Source organism: Heloderma suspectum, chromosome W (assembly GCF_057233095.1).
Source record: "Heloderma suspectum isolate Gila_16-S chromosome W, 16-S_ref, whole genome shotgun sequence".
Taxonomy (NCBI): Eukaryota; Metazoa; Chordata; class Lepidosauria; order Squamata; family Helodermatidae; genus Heloderma; species Heloderma suspectum.
The window spans coordinates 28,162,330-28,183,625 of record NC_139475.1 but is presented as its reverse complement, the minus strand read 5'-3'; the positions used below and the strand labels follow the sequence as shown (position 1 = coordinate 28,183,625).

Below are 21,296 nucleotides of genomic sequence, written 5' to 3'. Positions count from 1 at the left end.
AAGGGGTGGGGCTTCGATAGGAAGGGTATGCCCCTTGGCATGATCTGCCCCCTGAGGATTGAGCTGGAAAGCAATCTGGCCCCCAGGGGCTGAACAGTTCCTGACCCCTGTCCTAAACCATCCCACCTTCCAGGCCAGTCTTCCCTGACCTGGTGCCCTCCAAATTTTTTGGACAACTCCTACCAGCCTCAGCCGGCAGGGATGATGGGTGTTCTAGTGCGAAACATCTGGAGGGCACCAGGTTGCACGAGGCCACTGTGTGTGGCCTCTAAACTACACATGCTCCATGCCTGTGTTGCAATAGTCTCTGCCCTCACAGGAACATAACACAGCAGAGGGCTCACCATAGCAACAGGTGCATTCCCTTCCTTCCCTTTCGGTTTTATTTTGTGATTTTATTAGAACGTAAGCCTTTGGGGAAGGGATTTGTTGTTTTACTGTTTTACTCTGTACAGTGCCACATGTGCTGATGGCACTATAGAAAGCAAGCAAGAAAATATCAGGCCTGCCCCAGTGCATCAATGGGCAGGCATGGGTCAACGGCCTTGTCTGTATCCCCTCTTTGAAAGAGGGGTGGTTTGGTGGGGAAAGGAACAGCATTTAACACTCCTTAGGTTAAAAAATTAAACATTTAGAGCCTGGTTAAAACGAGAGGGACACTTCTGACACCACAGGAAAGGGTTACGTTTAGAGCCATGCACTCCTCCAGTTACTTTTAAAAGCCTCACCCTCTATTCCTCTCTGAATTGTCCCCCAGCCCAAATTTCAGCAACGCTTTGGAGTTGTTATCTGAGCTACGGTATCTGCCCCCCAGGTATGCCATTCTGACCCCGGAGACCTGGCCAAAGTGGCAAGGAGATGAATGCCAGGGGGTCCAGCATCTGCTCAGGTCTGTCGACATGGACATGGACCAGTATCAGATGGGCCGCACAAAGGTTTTTGTCAAGAACCCAGAGTCGGTAAGCCAAGTGTGCGTAGCTCTGCCCAAGAGTTCTAGATCAGGGGCCTGATCGGCATTTATTTTGCCTCAGGTCCACTTTACATTTCAGGTGTGTGGTTGAGTAAACCCGGTAGGCTGAACTAGAGAAGAGTTTTAAAAGAATTCCCATTGACTGCTCCACCCTGATTCAGAGGTCTTCACCCCCATCTTGTCAATGCCCACTAGGCTCCACCCCCTGTCTCAACAATACTCAGTAGGCTCCCCAGGACTTGTCCAAAGAAGCCCTGCCAGGTTCTACCCCCTGACCAATCAAATTGCACCCTGGGTCCACCACTGGCCAATACCCTGAACCTGCCCACTGACCAAACTCCAGTGACCCCGCCCATTGTCTCCACCCACTGACCAACCCAAGGCTCTGCCCATCGCACATTGGCAACCTTATTCAAACATCTCTGCCCTAAATGCATCACAGGGCTTGAAGTCTTGGTTTCTTCATGCCATTTAAAACATAATAGGAGGTGCAGTCAAAAAAAGATTCCACCATGTTAAATGAAAATCGGGGTGGGGGGGCGTTATTCTAACCTTAATTAAATCAAAAGGATTTCACCAATCTTCCTGAAAATTGGATGTGCCAGACAGAGATGTCTCTTTTACATAACCGGAAAATTTCAGGAAGACTGGTTAAAGACTGAAGGAGAGAGGGAAGTTAACTCCCTCCCTCTCCCTCTCCCTCTCCCTCTATATAAATAATTTGTGCACCCAAGCGGTCCAAGAGAGACAAGGATCTGGTTTCCTCGACTGGGCAGGAGGATGGTGATCTGAAAGTGGAGGAATTAACATCCGTCCCTTTGTCATGGTGAGATCACTTCCTGCTGAGGTTTAGACTCCTGGCAGCCTTCCCCCTCCGCAAGGGTGGGGGACCTATTAAAACGGTCCGCCCCGGAGGCTGATGGACTCCGATGGATTCCAGAGGGCTCTGGGGGGTTTCCTGCTGGTATGGCTGGTGCTCCTGCCGAAACCCAGGTCACTCCGTGGAATGCAGAGATGACTCGGGCGGGTGACACGATCGCACCCAAGCGCCCTCTCCCTCTGAGCGGAGCCCGGCCAGCTCCTTGGTATACGCCTGAGCTGAGGGCAATGAAGCAAGAGGGGAGGCGGCTGGAACGCAGGTGGAGGAAAACCCGTGCAGAGTCTGACTGAACGCAGGTAAGAGCTCACTATCGAGCCTGCTCTGTGGCGGTGAGGGTGGCAAAGAGGCAGTTCTTTCCCATCTGCATTGCATCTTCTCAGTGTTGTCCAGCGGAGCTTTTCCGAGTGGTTCGCGGCCTGTTACATCCTGGGCCAGGGAGAGAGCCGGTGGAACCCTCGGTGGCACGCTGTGACGGGTTGGCGCGGCACTTCGAAGATAAAGTCGCTCAGATTCTCCATGAATTGGACACCACGATTACTGCAGTTCCACTGGTAGAGGCGTCCAGAGCACCGTCCGGTCCAGCTCTATTGGCTGAGTTTCAGTTACTGAGGCCCGAGGATGCGGACAAGGTGCTTGGCCCAGTCCGGTCGACCACCTGTGTGCTCGACCCTTGCCCTTCGTGGCTTCTTACATCAGACAAGGAGGGGTTGTCCGGCTGGGTCCAGGAGGTTGTAAATTCCTCCTTGAGAGGAATTTACAATGTAGCATTGTAACGCCCCCTTCCTGGGCAAGGTGCTTGAGCGGGTGGTTGCGGGACAGCTCCAGGCACTCTTGAGTGAAACGGATTATCTAGATCCATTTCAATCGGGCTTCAGGCCTGGCTTTGGAATGGAAACTGCCTCGGTCGCCCTGTGGGATGACCTCTGCCGGGAGAGGGACAGGGGGAGTGCGACCCTGTTGATTCTCCTGCACCTCTCAGCGGCTTTCGATACCATCGGCCATGGTATCCTTCTGGATAGGTTGTCTGGGCTGGGAGTTGGAGGCACTGCACTGCAGTGGTTCCGCTCCTACCTGGATGGCCGATTCCAGAAGGTGGTGCTGGGGGATTATTGCTCTGTGCCATGGCAATTGTGCCATTTTATCCCCCATGCTGTTCAACATCTACATGAAACCGCTGGGGGAGGTTATCCGGAGGTGTGGGCTGAGGTGCCATCAATATGCAGATGACACCCAGCTCTACCTCTCTTTCTCATCAAACCCACGTGAGGCAGTGGCTGTTCTGAATCAGCGCCTGGGCACGGTGACAGACTGGATGAGGGCCAATAAACTGAAACTCAATCTAGATGAGACAGAGGTGCTGTTAGTGGGTGGTTCGTCTGCCCGGCTAGGTGATGTTCAAGGTGCTCTGGAGAGGGTTGCAGTCCCCCTAGAGGATCAGGTTCGTCGTTTGGGGGTGCTCTTGGACCCAGAACTGTCTCCTGAGGCACAGGTGGACTCAGTGGCACGGAGCACCTCTTATCAGCTTAGGCTGGTATACCAACCGCGCCCTTCTCTGGACAGAGAGAGCCCAGCTACAGCTATCCATGCTCTGATAGCCTCTCGTCTGGATCACTGCAATGTGCTATACGTGGGGCGGCTTTTGAAAACGGTCCGGAAACAGTCCGGAAACTTCAGCTGGTCCAAAACAGGGCAGCAAGACTGTTAACAGGGACTGGCCAGCGAGCTCCTATTACGCCGGTCCTTTTCCTGCTGCACTGGCTGCCAGCCCATTTCCGGCCCCCATTCAAAGTGCTGGTGTTAACATTCAAAGCCCTGAACGGCTTGGGGCCAGGTTCTCTGAAGGATCGCCTCCTCCCATATGTGCCTGCCGGGACCTTAAGATCATCCTCAGCGGCCCTTTTCCGGGAGCCCCTGCCAAGGGAAGTGAGGCGGGTGGCTACTAGGAGGAGGGCCTTTTCTGCTGTGGCCCCCCGGCTGTGGAATGAGCTCCCTAGAGAGGTTCGCCTGGCACCTACATTGTATTCTTTCCGGTGCCAGGTGAAGACCTTTTTATTCTCCCAGGCATTTTAGCTTTCTAGACTTTTAGCTTTGCTGTTTTAAATTTGTATTTTAAATCACTGCCCTGCTGCTAGGTTTTATTGTGGTCGTATTGTTACATTGTGGTTTTAATGTTCTATATATTTTAAATTGTTTTATTGTGTGCTGTTTGGTTTTAATTTTTGTGAACCACCCAGACAGCTTCGGCTATTGGGCAGTATAGAAATGAAATAAATACATAAATAAATAAATAACCACCACCAAACCCCTTTTGTGTAACACAACATGGATTTTGTGCTATATATTTTGCTTTTACTAGCCAGGAGTTTGACAAGGCACTAAAAGCCTGTCTCCCCCAACTGCTGGGCATTTTAGACAACTGCCTTGCTGGGTTTTGAGATTAAGTGAACATGGTCCGCACACTTTCAAGCATAAGGGCTAGAAACTTGGCAGGTTTTCTTTTTCTTTCTGTCTGTTTCTTCAGGAAAGCTGAATTCTATAGCTCAGGGTTGAGCAACCTGGTGCCTTCCAGATGTTTTGGACTACAATCCCTGACCACTGGCAGGATGAGAGAGTTGTAGTCCAAAACACCTGGAGGGCACCAGGGTGCTTACCCCGATCTATAGCGAATCCCACATTCTTCAAGTCTATTGTGCTCTAGCGGGATTGTGCCCCTGCACAGAAAGCCTCCTCCCCCTTTTAAAAAAAATCTTATTTTTATTATAACATTTCAACAAAAGAAAATGGAGAAAGAAGAAAAATGAGGTGACATAGATTTGTGTGTGTGTGAATGAAAATACAGGTTTCTAAGAACCATACATAAACTTTGACAAAAGCAGACCAAATATCCTCCTCCACTTTGACAGCAGTTTTCCCCCTGCCCCCTCCTCCCCAGACAGGTGTGGCGGAACCAGCAGCCTACCTGTATGAAAAGCCATGAGGTGACCAGCGCCAGGCTGCTATACTGCCCATTGAAGCGGTAATGGTAGGCATAAAAGGCAAAATGGTACAAGTAGAAGAACCTGAAGTGAAACAGCAAAAGGTTGTTTTTTTAATAAAACACTCACACACACGCATCATAAAATCCAGTTTGCTCTCCACACCCTACCACCACCACGTCTTACTTCAAACATGCAAGGCTGTTTCTCCCCCCATTTCTAACCAGCACCAGGTCTAAGGTGGAACAAGCAAGTGGGGGTCAGATGAGTTCAAGGGAGGAGGGGCAGGCAGCTACACATAGCCAATTTCCTCCAGGAGAAAAATGTTAAAAATGGGAGAGAAGGTGGCAATGGGAACAGTGTGGGAGGGCTGCAGAGGAAGGAGTCTGCTGGCCTAGCCAGAAAGAGGAGAGCCAAATTGCGAAATCAGATGCAAAGCAGTAAGAGCCAGCATGGTGTAGTGGTGAGAGTGCTGGACTGGGAGCCAGGAGATCCAGGTTCTAGTCCCCACTCGGCCATGAAGCTCACTGGGTGACTCTGGGCAAGTGCCTGACTCCCAGCCCAACCTACCTCACAGGGTTGTTGTTGTGAGGATAAAATGGAGGAGGAAGAGGATCGAGAGAAAAGGAGAGGAAAAGGCGGAATATACATGTAATAAATAAATAAAATAACCCCATGGAAGGGAGGAAGATCATGGAGAGGAGGTGAAAAAGAAAAGTGGCATATAAACGTAACAAATAAGCAGGCTGTTGAATTGAGAACACGAGCCCAGCTATGTGTGACACTGTGAGCCAGAAAACTGACTGGGACTGCTAAGCCAAAGTGATGTGGGGTGGGAAAGATTGCTTCCCAAAGTTTGCTTTCCAAAGCCTGAAATACACTACTTCAAGAAGCAGAATTGGGAAAGACCCTCTTTCTTTGCCGGAGCCCTCAGAGAGCCATTTGGAAGCAGACCAGGCTTCCCCAACCTGGACTACAACTTCCATCATCTCCAGCCAGCATGGCCAATGCTGGCCAGCTTGTGATGGGAGCTGAAGTCCAATGCATCTGGAGGGCACAGAAGGCTGACGGCGACAAGCCTGGGCAAGATTGACTTTGGTTCCACTTGGCCCACAGAGACTTTGTGTCTCCGCACCTCAGCCAGTGTCTCTTGCTGGTGTTGGTGTGGCAGCAGATGGCGTCGTACTGGTTGGCCAGCCACACAATGAGGATGATGTAGAAGGCTGTGGTGGTGTCGTTGAAGAACTCAGACATGATCGCCTCCATGCCTGGCGGGGAGAGGGAAGGAGAGAGAAAATGTCAACAAGCACCCTTGGCTGGGAGATGATGGCAGCTGCAGCCCACTGGGGGGAACCAGGCTGGGGAAGGGTGGATTTATGGCTTCAGCTGGGATTTCACTCCTCAGAGCAGGAGAGACGTTTTAAGAATTAAATACATCACAAGAGGGAAAGGGCTGATGACCAGGGCACCCCAGGTACACACCAAGGGCCTCCAAATGGGCCACCGCCCCTCTCCCCATGCCAACCCAAGTCTCTTCTTCCTCAGAGGCTGAGGGCACCCAGGGGGGCCAAGCCTGCCTCCTTACCTACGAGAGCCAAGATGACCGTCAACAAGGGAGCCACGGGGAAGGCAATTGTCATGTTCATCTCCAGCATCTGCAGCAGGTCCACTGGAAAGGGAGAAGGAGGCAAAGCTGAAGAGGATGGACACTCCCAGGTTCCACCCCCCGCCCCGAATTAAAAAAAGTCCCAGACAGCAGGGCCGAGAAAGATTGTGGAGAGTCACTGCTTATTGGAATAGGGAACTTTAGGTTAGAACTGGCTACCTGGTGCTCTCCAGATGTTTCAGACTCCAACTCCCATTTGCCCTGGGGCCAATGGTTGGGGACTAGTTGGGGATTGTGGGAGTTGGAGTCCACGACATCTGGAGGGCACCATATTGCCTGTCCTATATTCACATGGTGCTAAGAACGATGTGGACACCATCCAACAAAAAGGATTTACCAGGTGGTACCATCTTTAGGAGGGTGAGTGATTTTTCTCTCATTCTTTTAATTTTTTGGCTCAGTCTGACCTAAGGAAGGCAAGGACAGAACTGCATGTCCACATTGCACTTTCTTCATGCTAATGTTCCCATTTTTCAATGTCTTTTTATATGCAGGGCCCCACAAATAAGGGATATTTTGGAAGAGCGTTTTAATAAAACCCCTTATTCCTCCTGACTTCGCCCTTGTCGTAGTGACAAAGTAGAGGACCTGCCTCATTACCTGTTTTATTGCTCTATCTTTTCCCAAATTCGTTCCAAGTATTTAGATACAGTTTTTGAGAAAAAGTTCATCTGGTCTGATTCAGGGAGAATAAAATTTGAGTTTATATGTCATAAGACAGTTCTCTTGGCTATGGCCAACTTTGCCCTTGCAGCCCAAAAGTATAGACATTTTTTTTTGACCTTGCAGAATGTTAAAAAAATTGTAACATATGTTTTATCTGATTTTTATCTATCTATGTTTTTTGGATGCTTGTTGTAACCACTGGTTGAAACAATCAACGCTTTATTATCATCATATTATATAGAGGATATTTATTCATTACACGTTCTTCTGTGAATTGTACACCAGTCTGTATTGCCCTGGCCGTGGGCGTTGAACTCTTAGGTTTGAGGTGCCAAGACAGTGATAAATCAGATCCATAGGTTTACATACAAGGAGTAGTTTATTGGGTAACTTCCAGCACACAGGTGTACCCAATGCTTGGATCAGACAGCTTCTCTCAACCCCGAGCCATTGGGTCAAACGGGTCTTATATTCTACATGTTAGCAATAAGCAGCGTAACAGCAGCACGCACCCCTAGTGCTCATTCCCGCATAAACTAACAGCATTTGGTTCTCAGCTTTAAGGTAAACAAACTCTGCTTCTCAGGCACATCAGTGATAAGACATTCTCCTCATTAGCAAGGAATGCACCAAGAAGGCTGTTAGCGGCCTTCTGGCTCATCTGCACATGCTCAGAGGCTTACTAGCAAGGGAACTTCACCAATAATGAAGGTAAGCAAGCATTATGGATCTCTAGGCCCCTATAACACTCCAAATGACTTGGCTACGCTCCTGGGGCCGATACACAGTCTCAGGAAAATTCTTGCATCTTCATAGGGAGGAAAGTCTGATCAAACTTTGGCTGAACAATGTGTGAAGTCCTTGCAGATACGGATCTTTACGTAACCAGGAAAGTAGCTTTATTCGCTGTGGCTGCTAAAAAGATTAGAGAAATAGCCCCAATAACTGTTCCTGTAAGCTGGGGACACCAACTGATTTGATTGGCTTGTTTCATCTTTTTATGTGACTGTTTCTTTCATGGTAAAATTGTAAGTACCTATGATTATACGTAAAAAGAAAATCCGATGCTGTAAAGAACAATATTGTTTAGGAACCTGGAATGTCAGATCAATGAATCAGGGTAAGCTGGAGGTGGTCAAACATGAGATGGCAAGATTGAACATCAACATCTTGGGAATCAGCGAACTAAAATGGACAGGCATGGGCGAATTTAATTCAGGTGACCATCACATCTACTATTGTGGGCAAGAATCCCTTAGAAGAAATGGAGTAGCACTCACAGTCAACAAAAGGGTGGGAAAAGCAGTACTGGGGTACAATCTTAAAAATGATAGAAGGATCTCAGTACGAATCCAAGGCAAACCATTCAACATCACAGTAATTCAAGTCTATGCCCTAACCAGTGATGCCGAAGAAGCTGAGGTTGATCGCTTCTATGAAGACCTACAACACCTTCTAGAACTAACACCAAAAAAAGATGCCCTCTTCATCATAGGGGATTGGAATGCTAAAGTAGGAAGTCAAGAAATCACCGGGATAACAGGCAGGCATGGCCTTGGTGTACAAAATGAAGCAGGACAAAGGCTAATAGAGTTTTGCCAAGAGAACACGCGGATCATAGCAAACACGCTTTTCCAACAGCACAAGAGGCGACTCTACACATGGACATCACCAGATGGTCAATATCGAAATCAGATTGATTATGTCCTTTGCAGCCAAAGAAGGAAAAGCTCCATACAGTCAGTAAAAACAAGACCTGGAGCTGACTGTGGCTCAGATCATGAGCTGCTTCTTGCAAAATTTCGGCTTAAATTGAAGAACCTTAGGGAAAACGGTTTGTGAACCGCCCAGAGAGCTTCGGCTATTGGGCGGTATAGAAATGAAATAAATAAATAAATAAAATAAATAAAACCACTAAACCATTCAGGTATGACCTCAATCATATCCCTTATGAATATACAGTGGAGGTGAGGAATAGATTTCAGGGATTAGACCTGATAGACAGAGTGCCTGAGGAACTATGGACGGAGGTCCGTAACATTGTTCAGGAGGCAGCAACTCAAGCCATCCCAAAGAAAAAGAAATGCAAGAAAGCCAAGTGGCTGTCTGATGAGGCTTTACAAGTAGCTGAGGAAAGAAGGGAAGTGAAAAGCAAGGGAGAAAGGGGAAGATATATCCAACTGAATGCAGAGTTCCAGAGAATGGATGAGGGCTGATGGGAGTTGAAGTCCAATAACATCTGGAAGGACACACGTTCCCCATCTATGCTACAGTTTTTGCCTCTAGAGGGCTCCAGACTGAATGGGCAGCTGCCTCTCTAGCTGGATACTGAGAGGAAGGTCTCGTTCACTCAAAAAAAGCAAAGGAGATGAAGAAATAAAAACCCAATCAGCCCAAAAATGGTTCCAAGGCTATACTGCTCCAGACTGCGCATTAAAAAAAGATTCCTTGCACACAGAAAGCTAGAGTATCAGGAAAACAGCTAGGTTAGAATGAGCCTGGTTTCCTACACATGAGGAGCGCAATTCCACCCCCTGCAGTCTTTGAACAGCATTATGCTGTTATGCAGCATTATTAATACTTTTAGTGAACTAGGCCAGCTTTCGCCAACCTGGTGCCCTCCAGAGGTGTTGGACTACAACTCCCAGCATCCCCCAGCCACCATGGCTGGCTAGAGGGTGCTGGGAGTTGTAGTCCAACCATTCTAGAGGATGCTAGGTTGGCGAAGGCTGAACTAGGCCATCCAAGAGACAGAAAATATCAGCAGATTGCCCAGGGTTGGACAGTGGATCCCTCTCGGAATCAACTCGCTCCACAATCCTGTGCTGCAATACTCAGTCAAAACCTCTAACCAGGATCAGGAAGATGTAACTTGCCATTCTGGGGCCTTGGGCAGCAATACCCGTCTGAAGCCCAGCTGCCTGAGCTCTCAATTCCCGCAAGCCCAAGCTCATTCCGAGCCCCTCTGAAGGGTGCATGGATGGCAGAAACACCAGCCAGGCCTGTGAATGCTTACCAATAAAAACAAAAATCTGGTGATGTGAATAGCGCAACAACATGGAGATGGCCAGAGTCTGAAACGAGAAGGGCAAGTAAGTGTTACAATCCCAGCAGCACGTCTGCCCCCACCCCCAATGTAGGAAAGTGTCCCCCAACATTATGATAGCTGAGAACCATCCATCCTTTGTCTCGCCCTGAAGCTGCAGTTTGTTCAAGCACCCCAAACGTTTGCTTTCAGAATGTTCAAGAGGAGGAATTACCCACCCTCAAGGGAGCTTCCCTCTCCCATCCTCATTTCCCCATGCAAGTCACCATTCTGGATATGCCCTCGCAAAACAAAGGATGTCTCCATGAAGACACATGCCCAAGAGACAATGGAGAACCCACACATATATTTGGCAATATGTTCCTGGGAAACCCAATCCTGCCAACAGGATGAATGGGAAGAAGTAGGCTGGTAAGTAGCCACTCGCCTATGGAGAGCAAGAAATTCCCTCCAGCTGACCAGGATGGAAAGGTTTTGTAGATCAGAAGAGAGATGATTCCTGCATCCCCCACCCCTTGACTACAGATGCGCCAAAAATTACCAATGTAATATGTGGGCTAGTAAGAATGTTTTGTGGGCTAGTAGGTTTCATGTGCTTACTTACTGGAATGCATCACGTATTTGAAATTAAGCAGGGTTCAACTGCAACTTTGGTGGGAGAGGATGATGATTCTCTAAGGAGCAGCAACTGCTCAACATGCCTGCTTGGCTGCCGCAACAACACTTTAAAAGGGTCAGAGGCTGTGCATCACTTGGGAGATACACAAAAGGGTTAAGGCAGCACCTGGAACATCTGGAGGGCAGAGGGAAGGACGCAGCATTGCACACACACCCTGAGGACTGCGTTCTGCTGCTGCAACTGATTGATATCATATCAGACTAATTTAACTGTGAACGGTTTTAATTTGTGCTCACTGTAAAGCCACCTCGAGAACCAACGCAGCTGAAAGGCAGTCCTATAGCAAAAGGACAAAAATACTTACAAAGATCACCATGATGACGAAGGCTGCCAGGTACGAAGTCCTGGCCATCCACATGCTGATGAAATGGTAGTGCTCCCCAGACACCACATTGCGAAGGAACCCTGAGTGGGGGAAGAAGGAACCATAAGAGGAGGAGAACGAATTCAAGTGTAAGTTTTCGCAATCTGCCAAACCAACTTTATAAAAACAGGTAACTGCAGTTCCAAAGGGGAGCCTTGACCAAATTTGGGATGCTCCCATGTGATTAGCTATCAACAGTCAAGCTAATCATGGACCAAGGCCGCCTGTGCTTTGCCTGGCTGCGGAACATTTAATATTTTGAGAGCAGTTGGAATTTGGTGCCAAGAAATGCCAAATTTCTCAACCTACATGACAGATGTCAAGTCCAATTTCTTTAATTTGGCACAATCAATTGTGGCTTTTACTAGCCATGGGGAGGAGCTTGGAGCAATGCAACATGCTGGAACTCTAACCCATCCCTAACCCTGGAAACCTTTGGGTTTCAAGATTGCCACAATAGTATCTTCAAAGTCATAGGGGCTAGGAACTTGAAAGCTGGGGGGAGGGGGTGTCAGGAAGCCCAGCACCACATCCTATAGTGGTGTTGCTGGGTGGGAGTCATAGTGTATGCACAATCCATTAGCCAGGGCACGAAGTAGAAGCACCAGTAAACTGTAAGTGGGAACCACAGATACCACTGATAACACACAACACAGGTTAAGCCTCTGTGTCTCTCTTTTTATTGAGGTGAGCTGCCTTGGGAGACAATCATGGTCTGAAAAGTGGGATAAAAATGCAGCAAATAAATAAAACCGAATCTATACTGCAGACACACATGTATGCAGCATCATAAGGAAAACTGTTTGCCAGGAATGGGTCCTTGCAGCTATCACAAGCACTGCAAGCACAATTTTACACACACACAGACACACACACTCAACTCCCCTCCCCACAAGTTAGCCGAGTAATAAGAGGCCCCTTCTTGTCAAAAATCCACCCCTTTTTGTTTTTTTACCTTTCTTCTCTTCATTTTCAGCTAAGGCCTTCATGCTGGACATGAGAATGTCATCGTAACTGAGGAACTCATCCAGCAAAAGTCGACTGAATCTGTCCCCAAAGCACTGATCCCGGGTGGGATCTGGTAGGAGATTGAGAAAATAATGAGGGGGAGAGAGCCAAATGTTCCAGTGGGAAATGCTGAGGATCAGGATCATATGCATTTCACATTTAAGCTGCGAAATCCCTGGCAGCTAGCCAGGTTTGTGTGAATGCACAGAACATTCAAAAGCATGCCAACTACTGAAGGGGAAAGGACTGGCTGCTGTGAAGGAAGTGGAGGATTATTTGGTTGGGAGTGGGAAAAGGGGGAAACTTATACAGGATTCAGCGATAGAAGGATCTGGGGTAGAAAACCATATTTTAGGGCCATGCCACCTGGACGGCCACTTTTGAGTGACAGAAGGGAGGGGTGGTGGCTAGTCCCTCTACCCTCACTCTCTGGCTGTATACATCCCTGCTCGTGTTGTCTCTTTCCCAGCCCACTTGGGCTCCTCCCCTCCTTCCTGTAAGCCACACCCTCTCCAAAGTCCCAACCTACATTCCCTAAGTTCAGCCTGCTGCCTTCTCAAGACCCCAAATCTGTTTTGCTTTTGCTCTGCTGCTAGCCTGTTACAAAAGATCTTTTAACTGGACACGCTGGGGATTGAACCTAGGGCCTTCTGCATGCAAGGCAGCTGCTCTTCCACTGCACTATGGTATAGCTTCACTATGCCTTTGAAACCCTTCAACCTGCCTTGCTCAGAGGTCTGGACAGCTCAGCCATCAACTGGGGGTCTTTTTAATACTGGAGTAGGCCAGCCAATACCAGCCAGATGTCAGGGTGGAAACTGAGCCCACAGAACCCCAAAGCAGTTCTGATTCTGAGGGGGAACAGCAATCCGTGGGAGATGAGCGCACTCATCCCTCACAGGCACAGCAGCTGGCAGAGACTCTTCCTGCCAGCATTCTGGGATAGATAGTGGCCCTGGCAGCGAGAGAGCGCGGGAGGGGGGCTTGTTGGACACTCAGCGCAGATGCAGGGAGCGGTGCCAGATGGAGGGCGCCGAGAGGAGGCGCTCCGCTCGTTTGGCACTCAAACAACGGCCGCGTCCCGAGGACCCATGGGAAAGAGGGAGGACCTCTCCCTAGCCCATAACTTCAGGGTCTTCCCGTGGTTCCCCTTCAAACGGGGACCAACTGCCTTACCTGGAGCTTAGGCTACTCTGCTATCTGCTGTTCCTTGCTTACTCGCTGGTGCTTAGCATCTGAAAGAGTCATTAAGTTGTAAAGGAATAAAGCCTTGGAAAGAATCCTCGTCGTCTGTGTCCTGAGTTGGCTATTGGTGGGGTGGGGTTCCACCTTAAGATTTGCCATGTGAAGGCCTCCAACAACCTACAAGCAGATGCTCTTTCTCGTAAGCCGGACCTCCAGCCAGGGGGTGAGGGAAATCCCCCCCCCCCGATTCTTCCCCCCCCAGAGCCTGGCGGCAGCTGCGGTACCTCACTCTTTGGAGGAGCTCCTTCACTCTGCACAGGCTCAGGATGCTTTTGTCCGCACAAAAGTGGAGGAATTGGGGCTAGCCTCTGGCCCCCCCACTCTACCCCCTTCTCTTTGCAAGGTGGCCTGCTTTACCATTCCGGCCGGGTCTATGTGCCTTCTAGACCCCTCCGCGAGAAGGTCCTGCATCAGTGCCACGACTCCCCCACCGCTGGGCATTTTGGCTTCACCAAGACCCTACACGGAGTGACGTGGGATTTTTGGTGGCCTCGTGTGTGTCGGGACGTCAAGACCTATGTCGCCTCCTGCCCAACCTGCCAGCGGGCGAAGGCCCCCTCAGGGAAGCCCACAGGCTTGCTTCACCCCCTGCCTACCCCCTCAGGACCTTGGAAACTGCTCTCCCTTGACTTCATTACTGACTTGCCTCCCTCACATAAGACCACCATTCTGGTGGTGGTGGATTTGTTTTCTAAGATGGCCCATTTCATCCCCTGCTCTGGGTTGCCCACAGCCAGGGAGATGGCAGAGCTGTTTTTGGCGCATGTTTTCTGGCTCCACGGATGGCCCGAGGGTCTCATTTCGGATAGGGGGGCCCAATTCACTGCCCATTTCTGGAGGGAGCTACTTAGGCTTCTCCATGTGACGCTCCGTCTTTCCTCCGCCCACCATCCACAGACGGATGGTCAGACCGAGCGCACCAATGCGACTCTGGAGCAATATCTGTGCTGTTATGTAAATTACCAGTAAGATGACTGGTTTTCTTTGCTGCCTCTCGCAGAATTTGCTTATAACAATGCCTGCCATGCTTCCACCCTCCAGACTCCATTTTTTGCCAATTTTGGTTACCACCCCAAGGCTTTCCCGTCCTTGTGATACTGAGATCACAATGTGATACTGAGGGTAAAGTCCGGCTTTTTTGTTTTTAAATGAAACTTAAATTTCTAGACCTCATGCTCGAAAGCACCTTGAAAGCACTTGTTTCCCGCCTCCCAGCTCAGCAGAGCAGAGCAGAGCAGAACAGAACAAAAAAAATGTATTTTTCTTGTAACACACATTTCCATACCAGTGGGACTCTGCTTTTAACCTCCAGTGAGTCGAGGACCAGGCACACGCACAGGCTAGTCTAGAACACTCAGAAAGCTAGACACAAAAAGGGAATACAGGCTATGGAAGGACAACTCTCTCCAGTGGTGGTGACCTGCAAGGTGTGTGCCATGTTTGTTTTCTTGCCTGAGACCAACATGGCCTACACCTGCAACAAGTGCAAGTTGATCACGCTGCTGGAAGAAAAAGTAAGAGGACTGGAGCGGCGACTGTCGACCCTCTGGGGAATAAGAGAACACGAGGAGTTCTTGGACAGAAGCAGCAAAGGGAAGACCAGAGGCTTGAAGAGCAACAGCAAGCTGAGGCAGAAGTGGGAAATGCTGAGGTGAGGAAAAATGCAGTAGAGGATACTCCTTGGAAAAGGGTGACAGTTAGGAGAAGAACTAGATGCCACTCCGCACCAGTGGAGGCAATGGAACTAAGGAACCAATTCCAGGTACTTGAGGATGAGACTGGAGGACAGCCTGCAGAGGAAGAGTTACAGGGACTCTGCAGGAGAGCGCGCAAGAGGCTGAAGTTAAGTCAAGCAGAGGCAATGAAACCCAGGCCTACAACAAGAAGAAAATAGTAGTAGTAGTAGTAGTGGGAGACTCCTTGCTGCATGGGATTGAAACCCAAGTATGGTGTCAGGAAGGCTAAAGCTGAGAACGAGCTGAGGTTAGCGAGGGATGCAAAAAGCCACAAAAAGGCTTCCTTCAGCTACGTGTGCAGTAAAAGACAAAGGAAAGAAATGGTGGTTCAGCTATTAAATAAGGATGGCAAAACGATAACAGATGACCAAGAAAAGGCAGAGGTGCTGAATTCCTACTTTGGCGCAGTCTTCTCCCAAAAGAGGGTCTATGACCCCCCTGGCAAAGGTGAAGTACAGGCTGAAGGGGCAGGATTGCAGCTTGAGATCGATAGGCATATGGTCAAGGAACACCTAATTACTTGGAATGAGTTCAAATCTCCAGGGCTCAGTCCTGGGCCCTGTGCTCTTCAACATTTGTATTAATGACTGGGAGGAGGAGGTGCCGGGAATGCTGATCAAAGTTGCAGATGACACCAAACTGGATAGCTAATACTTTGGAAGACAGAAACAATTTTTTTTGCCAATTTTGGTTACCACCCCAAGGCTTTCCCGTCCACCCTAGCTCCCTCTTCAGTGCCGGCGGCCCATGACTTTCTAGAGGAGTTGAGAGCGGTACACCACCTCTTACGGGACTCCCTCGAACAAGCCTTAGACAGCCTACAAGGCCTCGGCGGACCAACGGCGCCAGCCGGGTCCGTCTCCGCAACTGGGGGACTGGGTTTGGCTGTCCACCCAATACCTCCCCTCTCACTCGCCCGCAAGGAAGCTCGTGCCTCGCCACACGGGGCCTTTCCAGATTATGGCCCAGACTGACCCTGTTGCTTTTCGCCTGGCTCTCCCCCCCTCCATGAAGATCCATCCTGTCTTTCATCGGTCCTTGCTGTCCCCCCTGGTTCCTGGCGACCCTCATCTCTCGGCCAGCTCCCCCCCACTGCCAGTGCTGGTGGAGGGGGAGGAGGAGTTTGAGGTCGCGGAGATTCTGGACTCCCACCTTTCTCGCGGCCACCTGCAATATCTGGTGGACTGGAAGGGGGACAGGCCAGATGAGCGATCCTAGGAACACGTGGAAAATGTGCATGCTCCGTTGCTGTTGAGGCGCTTCCACCAGCTGTACCCCCACAAACCCGGGGCCCCAGGGGAGGAGCATGAGGGGGGGGCCTCATGGGAGCGGGGATGATGTCAGGGTGGTGTCAGGGGACCCTAGACGGCCTCTTTCAGTCTACTCCAGTAGCCAACTCCAGACACAGACAAAGGATTGTTTTCAAGGCTTTATTCCTTTTACAACTTAATAACTCTATCACCAGCAACTAAGCTATGAACAGTGGAGTAACCTATGCCCCGGGTTGGAAACAGTTGGTCCTCGTTTGAAGGAGAATCACTTGCAGACCCTGAACTTATGGGCTAGGGAGAGTCCCTCCCCTTTTCCCTTGGGTCCTCTGGACGCGACCGTTGCTTGTGCGCCAAACGGACGCTACACCTCCTTACCGCACCCTCCATAGCTCGTCGCTCTCTGCATCTGCGTCGAGCATCCAGCCAGACCTCCTCCTGCGCTCTTTCACTCCCAGGACCGCTATCTATGTCTGGAATGCCAGCAGGAGGAATCTCTGCCAGCTGCAGGGCCTGGGAGGGATGAGCACGCTCCTCTCCCACGGACGGCTGTTCCTCCTCAGAATCAGAACTGCTCTGAGGTTCTATGGGCTCAGTGTCCACCCTGACGGGTGGAAACTGAGCCCATAGAGCCCCAGAGCAGTTCTGAGGAACAGCAATCTGTGGGAGAGGAGCCAGCTCATCCCTCACAGGCACAGCAGCTGGCAGAGATTCCTCCTGCTGGCATTCCTGGGATAGATAGTGACCCTGGCAGCGAGAGAGTGCTGGAGGGGGGCTTGCTGGACGCTCGGCGCAGACGTAGGGAGCGGCGCCGAGAGAAGGCACTCCGCTCGTTTGGTGCACAAGTGACGGTCGCATCCCGAGGACCCACAGGAAAGAGGGAGGACCTCTCCCTAGCCCATAACTTCAGGGTCTTCCCGTGGTTCCCCTTCAAACGGGGATCAACTGCCTTACCTGGAGCTTAGGCTACTCTGCTATCTACCCCAGTGCAGTTCCTTGCTTAGTCGCTAGTGATTAGTATCTGAAAGAGTCATAAAGGAATAAAGGAATAAAGCCTTGGAAAGAATCCTCGTCGTCTGTGTCCTGAGTTGGCTACTGGAGGGGACTGCAAGAGGCAGCTAGGGTGCTCCTGACAGCAGAGGTCCTTCTGCCTGCCTCACCCACCCTCTGACATCAGGGTAGCTCAGCGAATCACCGTGAAGGGCACCTTCCCCATTGTGTTTGCCACATTACAAGATTAGATGATGACCGGGAATGTAGTGCTGAGGACTACCAAGAACAACATAGAAAAGTATGGGAAGAAATGGCTAAGGGGGGTGGTTGGTGGCCTCCTTGCCTTAACAGGTCTTTTGGGACCCAGCAATTGAGGGATCCCCCTTCATGGATCACTGCCTTGTTGTGGTGAAGGGGCTTGCGTAACTCAGTGAAGCCATAAGCTATGCCGTGCAGGGCCACCCAAGACGGACAGGTCAAGGCAGAGAGTTCTGACAAAATGTGGTCCACTGGAGCAACATTCTATGTTGTTCCTGGTAGTCCTCAGCACCACGTTCCCGGCCATCATCTAATCTTGTAATGTGGCAAATGAAGAGCTACAACACCTTCTAGAACTAAAACCAACAAAAGATGTCCTCTTCATCATAGGGGATTGGAATGCTAAAGTAGGAAGTCAAGAAATCACCGGTATAACAGGCAAGCATGGCCTTGGTGTACAAAATGAAGCAGGACAAAGGAGTTCTGCCAAGAGAACACGCTGATCATAGCAAACACTCTTTTCCAACAGCACAAGAGGTGACTCTACACATGGAAATCACCAGATGGTCAATATCGAAATCAGAATGATTATGTCCTTTGCAGCCAAAGATGGAGAAGCTCCATACAGTCAGTAAAAACAAGACCTGGAGCTGACTGTGGCTCAGATCATGAGCTGCTTCTTGCAAAATTTTGGCTTAAATTGAAGAACGTAGGGAAAACCACTAAACCATTCAGGTATGACCTCAATCATATTCCTTATGAATATACAGTGGAGGTGAGGAATAGATTTCAGGGATTAGACCTGATAGACAGAGTGCCTGAGGAACTATGGATGGAGGTCCGTAACATTGTTCAGGAGGCAGCAACCAAATTCATCCCAAAGAAAAAGAAATGCAAGAAAGCAAAGTGGCTGTCTGAGGAGGCTTTACAAGTAGCTGAGGAAAGAAGGGAAGCGAAAAGCAAGGGAGAAAGGGGAAGATATATCCAACTGAATGCAGAGATCCAGAGAATAGCAAGGAGAGACAAGAAGGCCTTCTTACATTAACAATGCAAAGAAGTCGAGGAAAACAACAGAATGGGAAAGACTAGAGATCTCTTCAAGAAAATCGGGGATCTCAAGGGAACGTTTTGTGCAAAGACAGGCATGATAAAGGACAAAGAAGGCAGGGACCTAAGAGAAGCAGATGAGATTAAGAAGAGGTGGAAAGAATACACAGAAGAGCTATACAGGAAAGATCTGAATGTCCCTGATAGCCATGATAGTGCGGTCACTGAACTTGAGCCAGACATCCTAGAGAGTGAAGTCAAGTGGGCCTTAGGAAGCATTACTAACAACAAAACTAGCGGAGATGACAGTCTTCAAGCTGAGCTATTTAAAATCCTAAAAGATGATGCTGTTAAAGTGCTGCACTCAATATGCCAACAAATCTGGAACACTCAACAGTGGCCACAAGACTGGAAAAGGTCAGTTTACATTCCAATTCCAAAGAAGGGCAATGCCAAAGAGTGTTCAAACTACCGCACAATTGCACTCATTTCACATGCCAGCAAGGTGATGCTCAAAAACCTACAAGCTAGGCTTCAGCAGTATGCGAACTGAGAACTACCGGAAGTACAAGCTGGGTTCCGAAGAGGCAGAGGAACTAGAGATCAAATCGCCAACTTTTGCTGGATCATGGAGAAAGCAAGAGAATTCCAGAAAAACATCTATTTCTGCTTCATTGGCTATGCTAAAGCCTTTGATTGTGTGGATCACAACAAACTGTGGCAAATTCTTAAAGTGATGGGAGTACCAGACCACCTTACCTGTCTCCTGAGAAACCTGTACGAGGGTCAAGAAGCAACAGTAAAAACCAGACATGGAACAACCGAGTGGTTCAAAATTGGGAAAGGAGTACGACAAGGCTGCCTATTGTCACCCTGCTTATTTAACTTATATGCAGAGTACATCATGAGAAATGCCGGGTTGGATGAATCACAGGTCAGAATTCAGATTGCCGGGAGAATTATCAACAACCTCAGATACACAGATGATACCACCCTAATGGCAGAAAGCGAAGAGGATCTCAAGAGCCTCTTGTTGAGGGTGAAAGAGGAGAGTGCAAAAGCTGGTTTGAAGCTCAACATTAAAAAAACTAAGATCATGGCATCTGGCCCCCTCACTTCCTGGCATATGGAAGGGGAAGAAATGGAAGCAGTGACAGATTTTATTTTCTTGGGCTCCAAGATCACCGCAGACGGTGACTGTAGCCATGGAATTAAAAGACGCTTGGTCCTTGGGAGGAAAACTATGGCACACCTAGCCAGCATAGTAAGAAGCAGAGACAACACCTTGCCGACAAAGGTCCGCATAATCAAAGCTATGGTTTTCCCAGTAGTAACGTATGGTTGTGAGAGCTGGACTATAAAGAAGGCTGAGCGCTGAAGAATAGATGCTTTCGAACTGTGGTGCTGGAGAAGACTCTTATGAGTCCCCTGGACTGCAAGGAGGTCAAATCAGTCAATCCTAAAGGAAATCCACCCTGACTGTTCATTGGAAGGACAGAGACTGAAGCTGAAGCTCAAATATTTTGGCCACCTAATGCGAAGAGAAAACTCTCTGGAAAAGACCCTGATGCTGGGAGAGACTGAAGGCAAAACGAGAAGGGGACGGCAGAGGATGAGATGGCTAGATAGCATCACTGATGCAATGAATATGGACTTGAGCACGCTCCGGGAGAGAGCACAGGACAGGAAGGCCTGGCGTGCTGTGGGCCATGGGGTCACGAAGGGTCAGACACGACTGAACAACAAATTGAGGGATCCACCAGGAGAGAGACTACAACCATCAACACTTCCATGTGCCTGGAAGCAACTCAGCAGCTTGAGTGGGCAGTTGCCACCTCCCCTTGCGAACCTTGCACTGTGCTGACTCCCAAGAACCAGAACCACTCGGGAAACAGAACCACCAGAACCACTTGGGAAACAGAAGCAGTGGTAAAATAGTGGAGAAAACTTAGTTGGAGAAGCCAACAGAGTATCTGTGTTTTCTCTTAAAAAAAAAAGAAAAAAAGAAGGAAATCCCTCATTTTATTTATCATTTCAAATGACAGCAGCAGTGCTAAAGGCCTGGAGAGCAGTAGTGTTCCATTATCATGCCACCTTCCGCCCCCTCGCCCCCATCCCCCCAGCTTTTATCACCACCAGGAGCTGCAGATTGTACGGGTAAGATGTCCTGCCCCCAGGGACCAAAACACCTGATGTTACCTGGCCCTGACTCATAGGTAGCACACATTGTGTGTGCGCATGGGGACACTATTCTCCCCTATGGTCACCATGGAACAGCCTCAGCAGTAGCAGCATTTAAGGCCTGGAGAGTAGACATCTTATGCATCAGCATCATCCCCACCCACTGAGCCTTCATAAGCCAACACTCTGCCTTCAAAAAAGGCTCTTATGTTTATTCTGTGTCAACTTTCATTAATTCTCAGCCACCTTGAAGGCCTGTTGTCAGGCAGATGTAAATATTTTAATCACCTTAGTCATCATAATTCACACATGGG

General features: G+C 49.3%; 1 protein-coding gene across 3 annotated transcripts in view; it reads right to left on the bottom strand.

Annotated features, from left to right (window-relative positions):
* LOC146333948 (membralin-like) overlaps nt 1-21,296 on the bottom strand; it is a 59,810-nt gene that overhangs the window by 7,137 nt on the left and 31,377 nt on the right. For 2 of the 3 annotated variants that reach the window (XM_084824988.1, XM_084824989.1), the window contains 6 exons: nt 12,202-12,324; nt 11,187-11,287; nt 10,174-10,231; nt 6,411-6,494; nt 5,961-6,093; nt 4,810-4,909 (listed from right to left, as the gene is read on the bottom strand). In XM_084824988.1, the coding sequence (XP_084681114.1) occupies nt 4,810-4,909; nt 5,961-6,093; nt 6,411-6,494; nt 10,174-10,231; nt 11,187-11,287; nt 12,202-12,324 (599 nt within the window). The remainder of the gene's footprint in view (nt 1-4,809; nt 4,910-5,960; nt 6,094-6,410; nt 6,495-10,173; nt 10,232-11,186; nt 11,288-12,201; nt 12,325-21,296) is intronic. The other variant, XM_084824990.1, reaches the window with a different exon arrangement.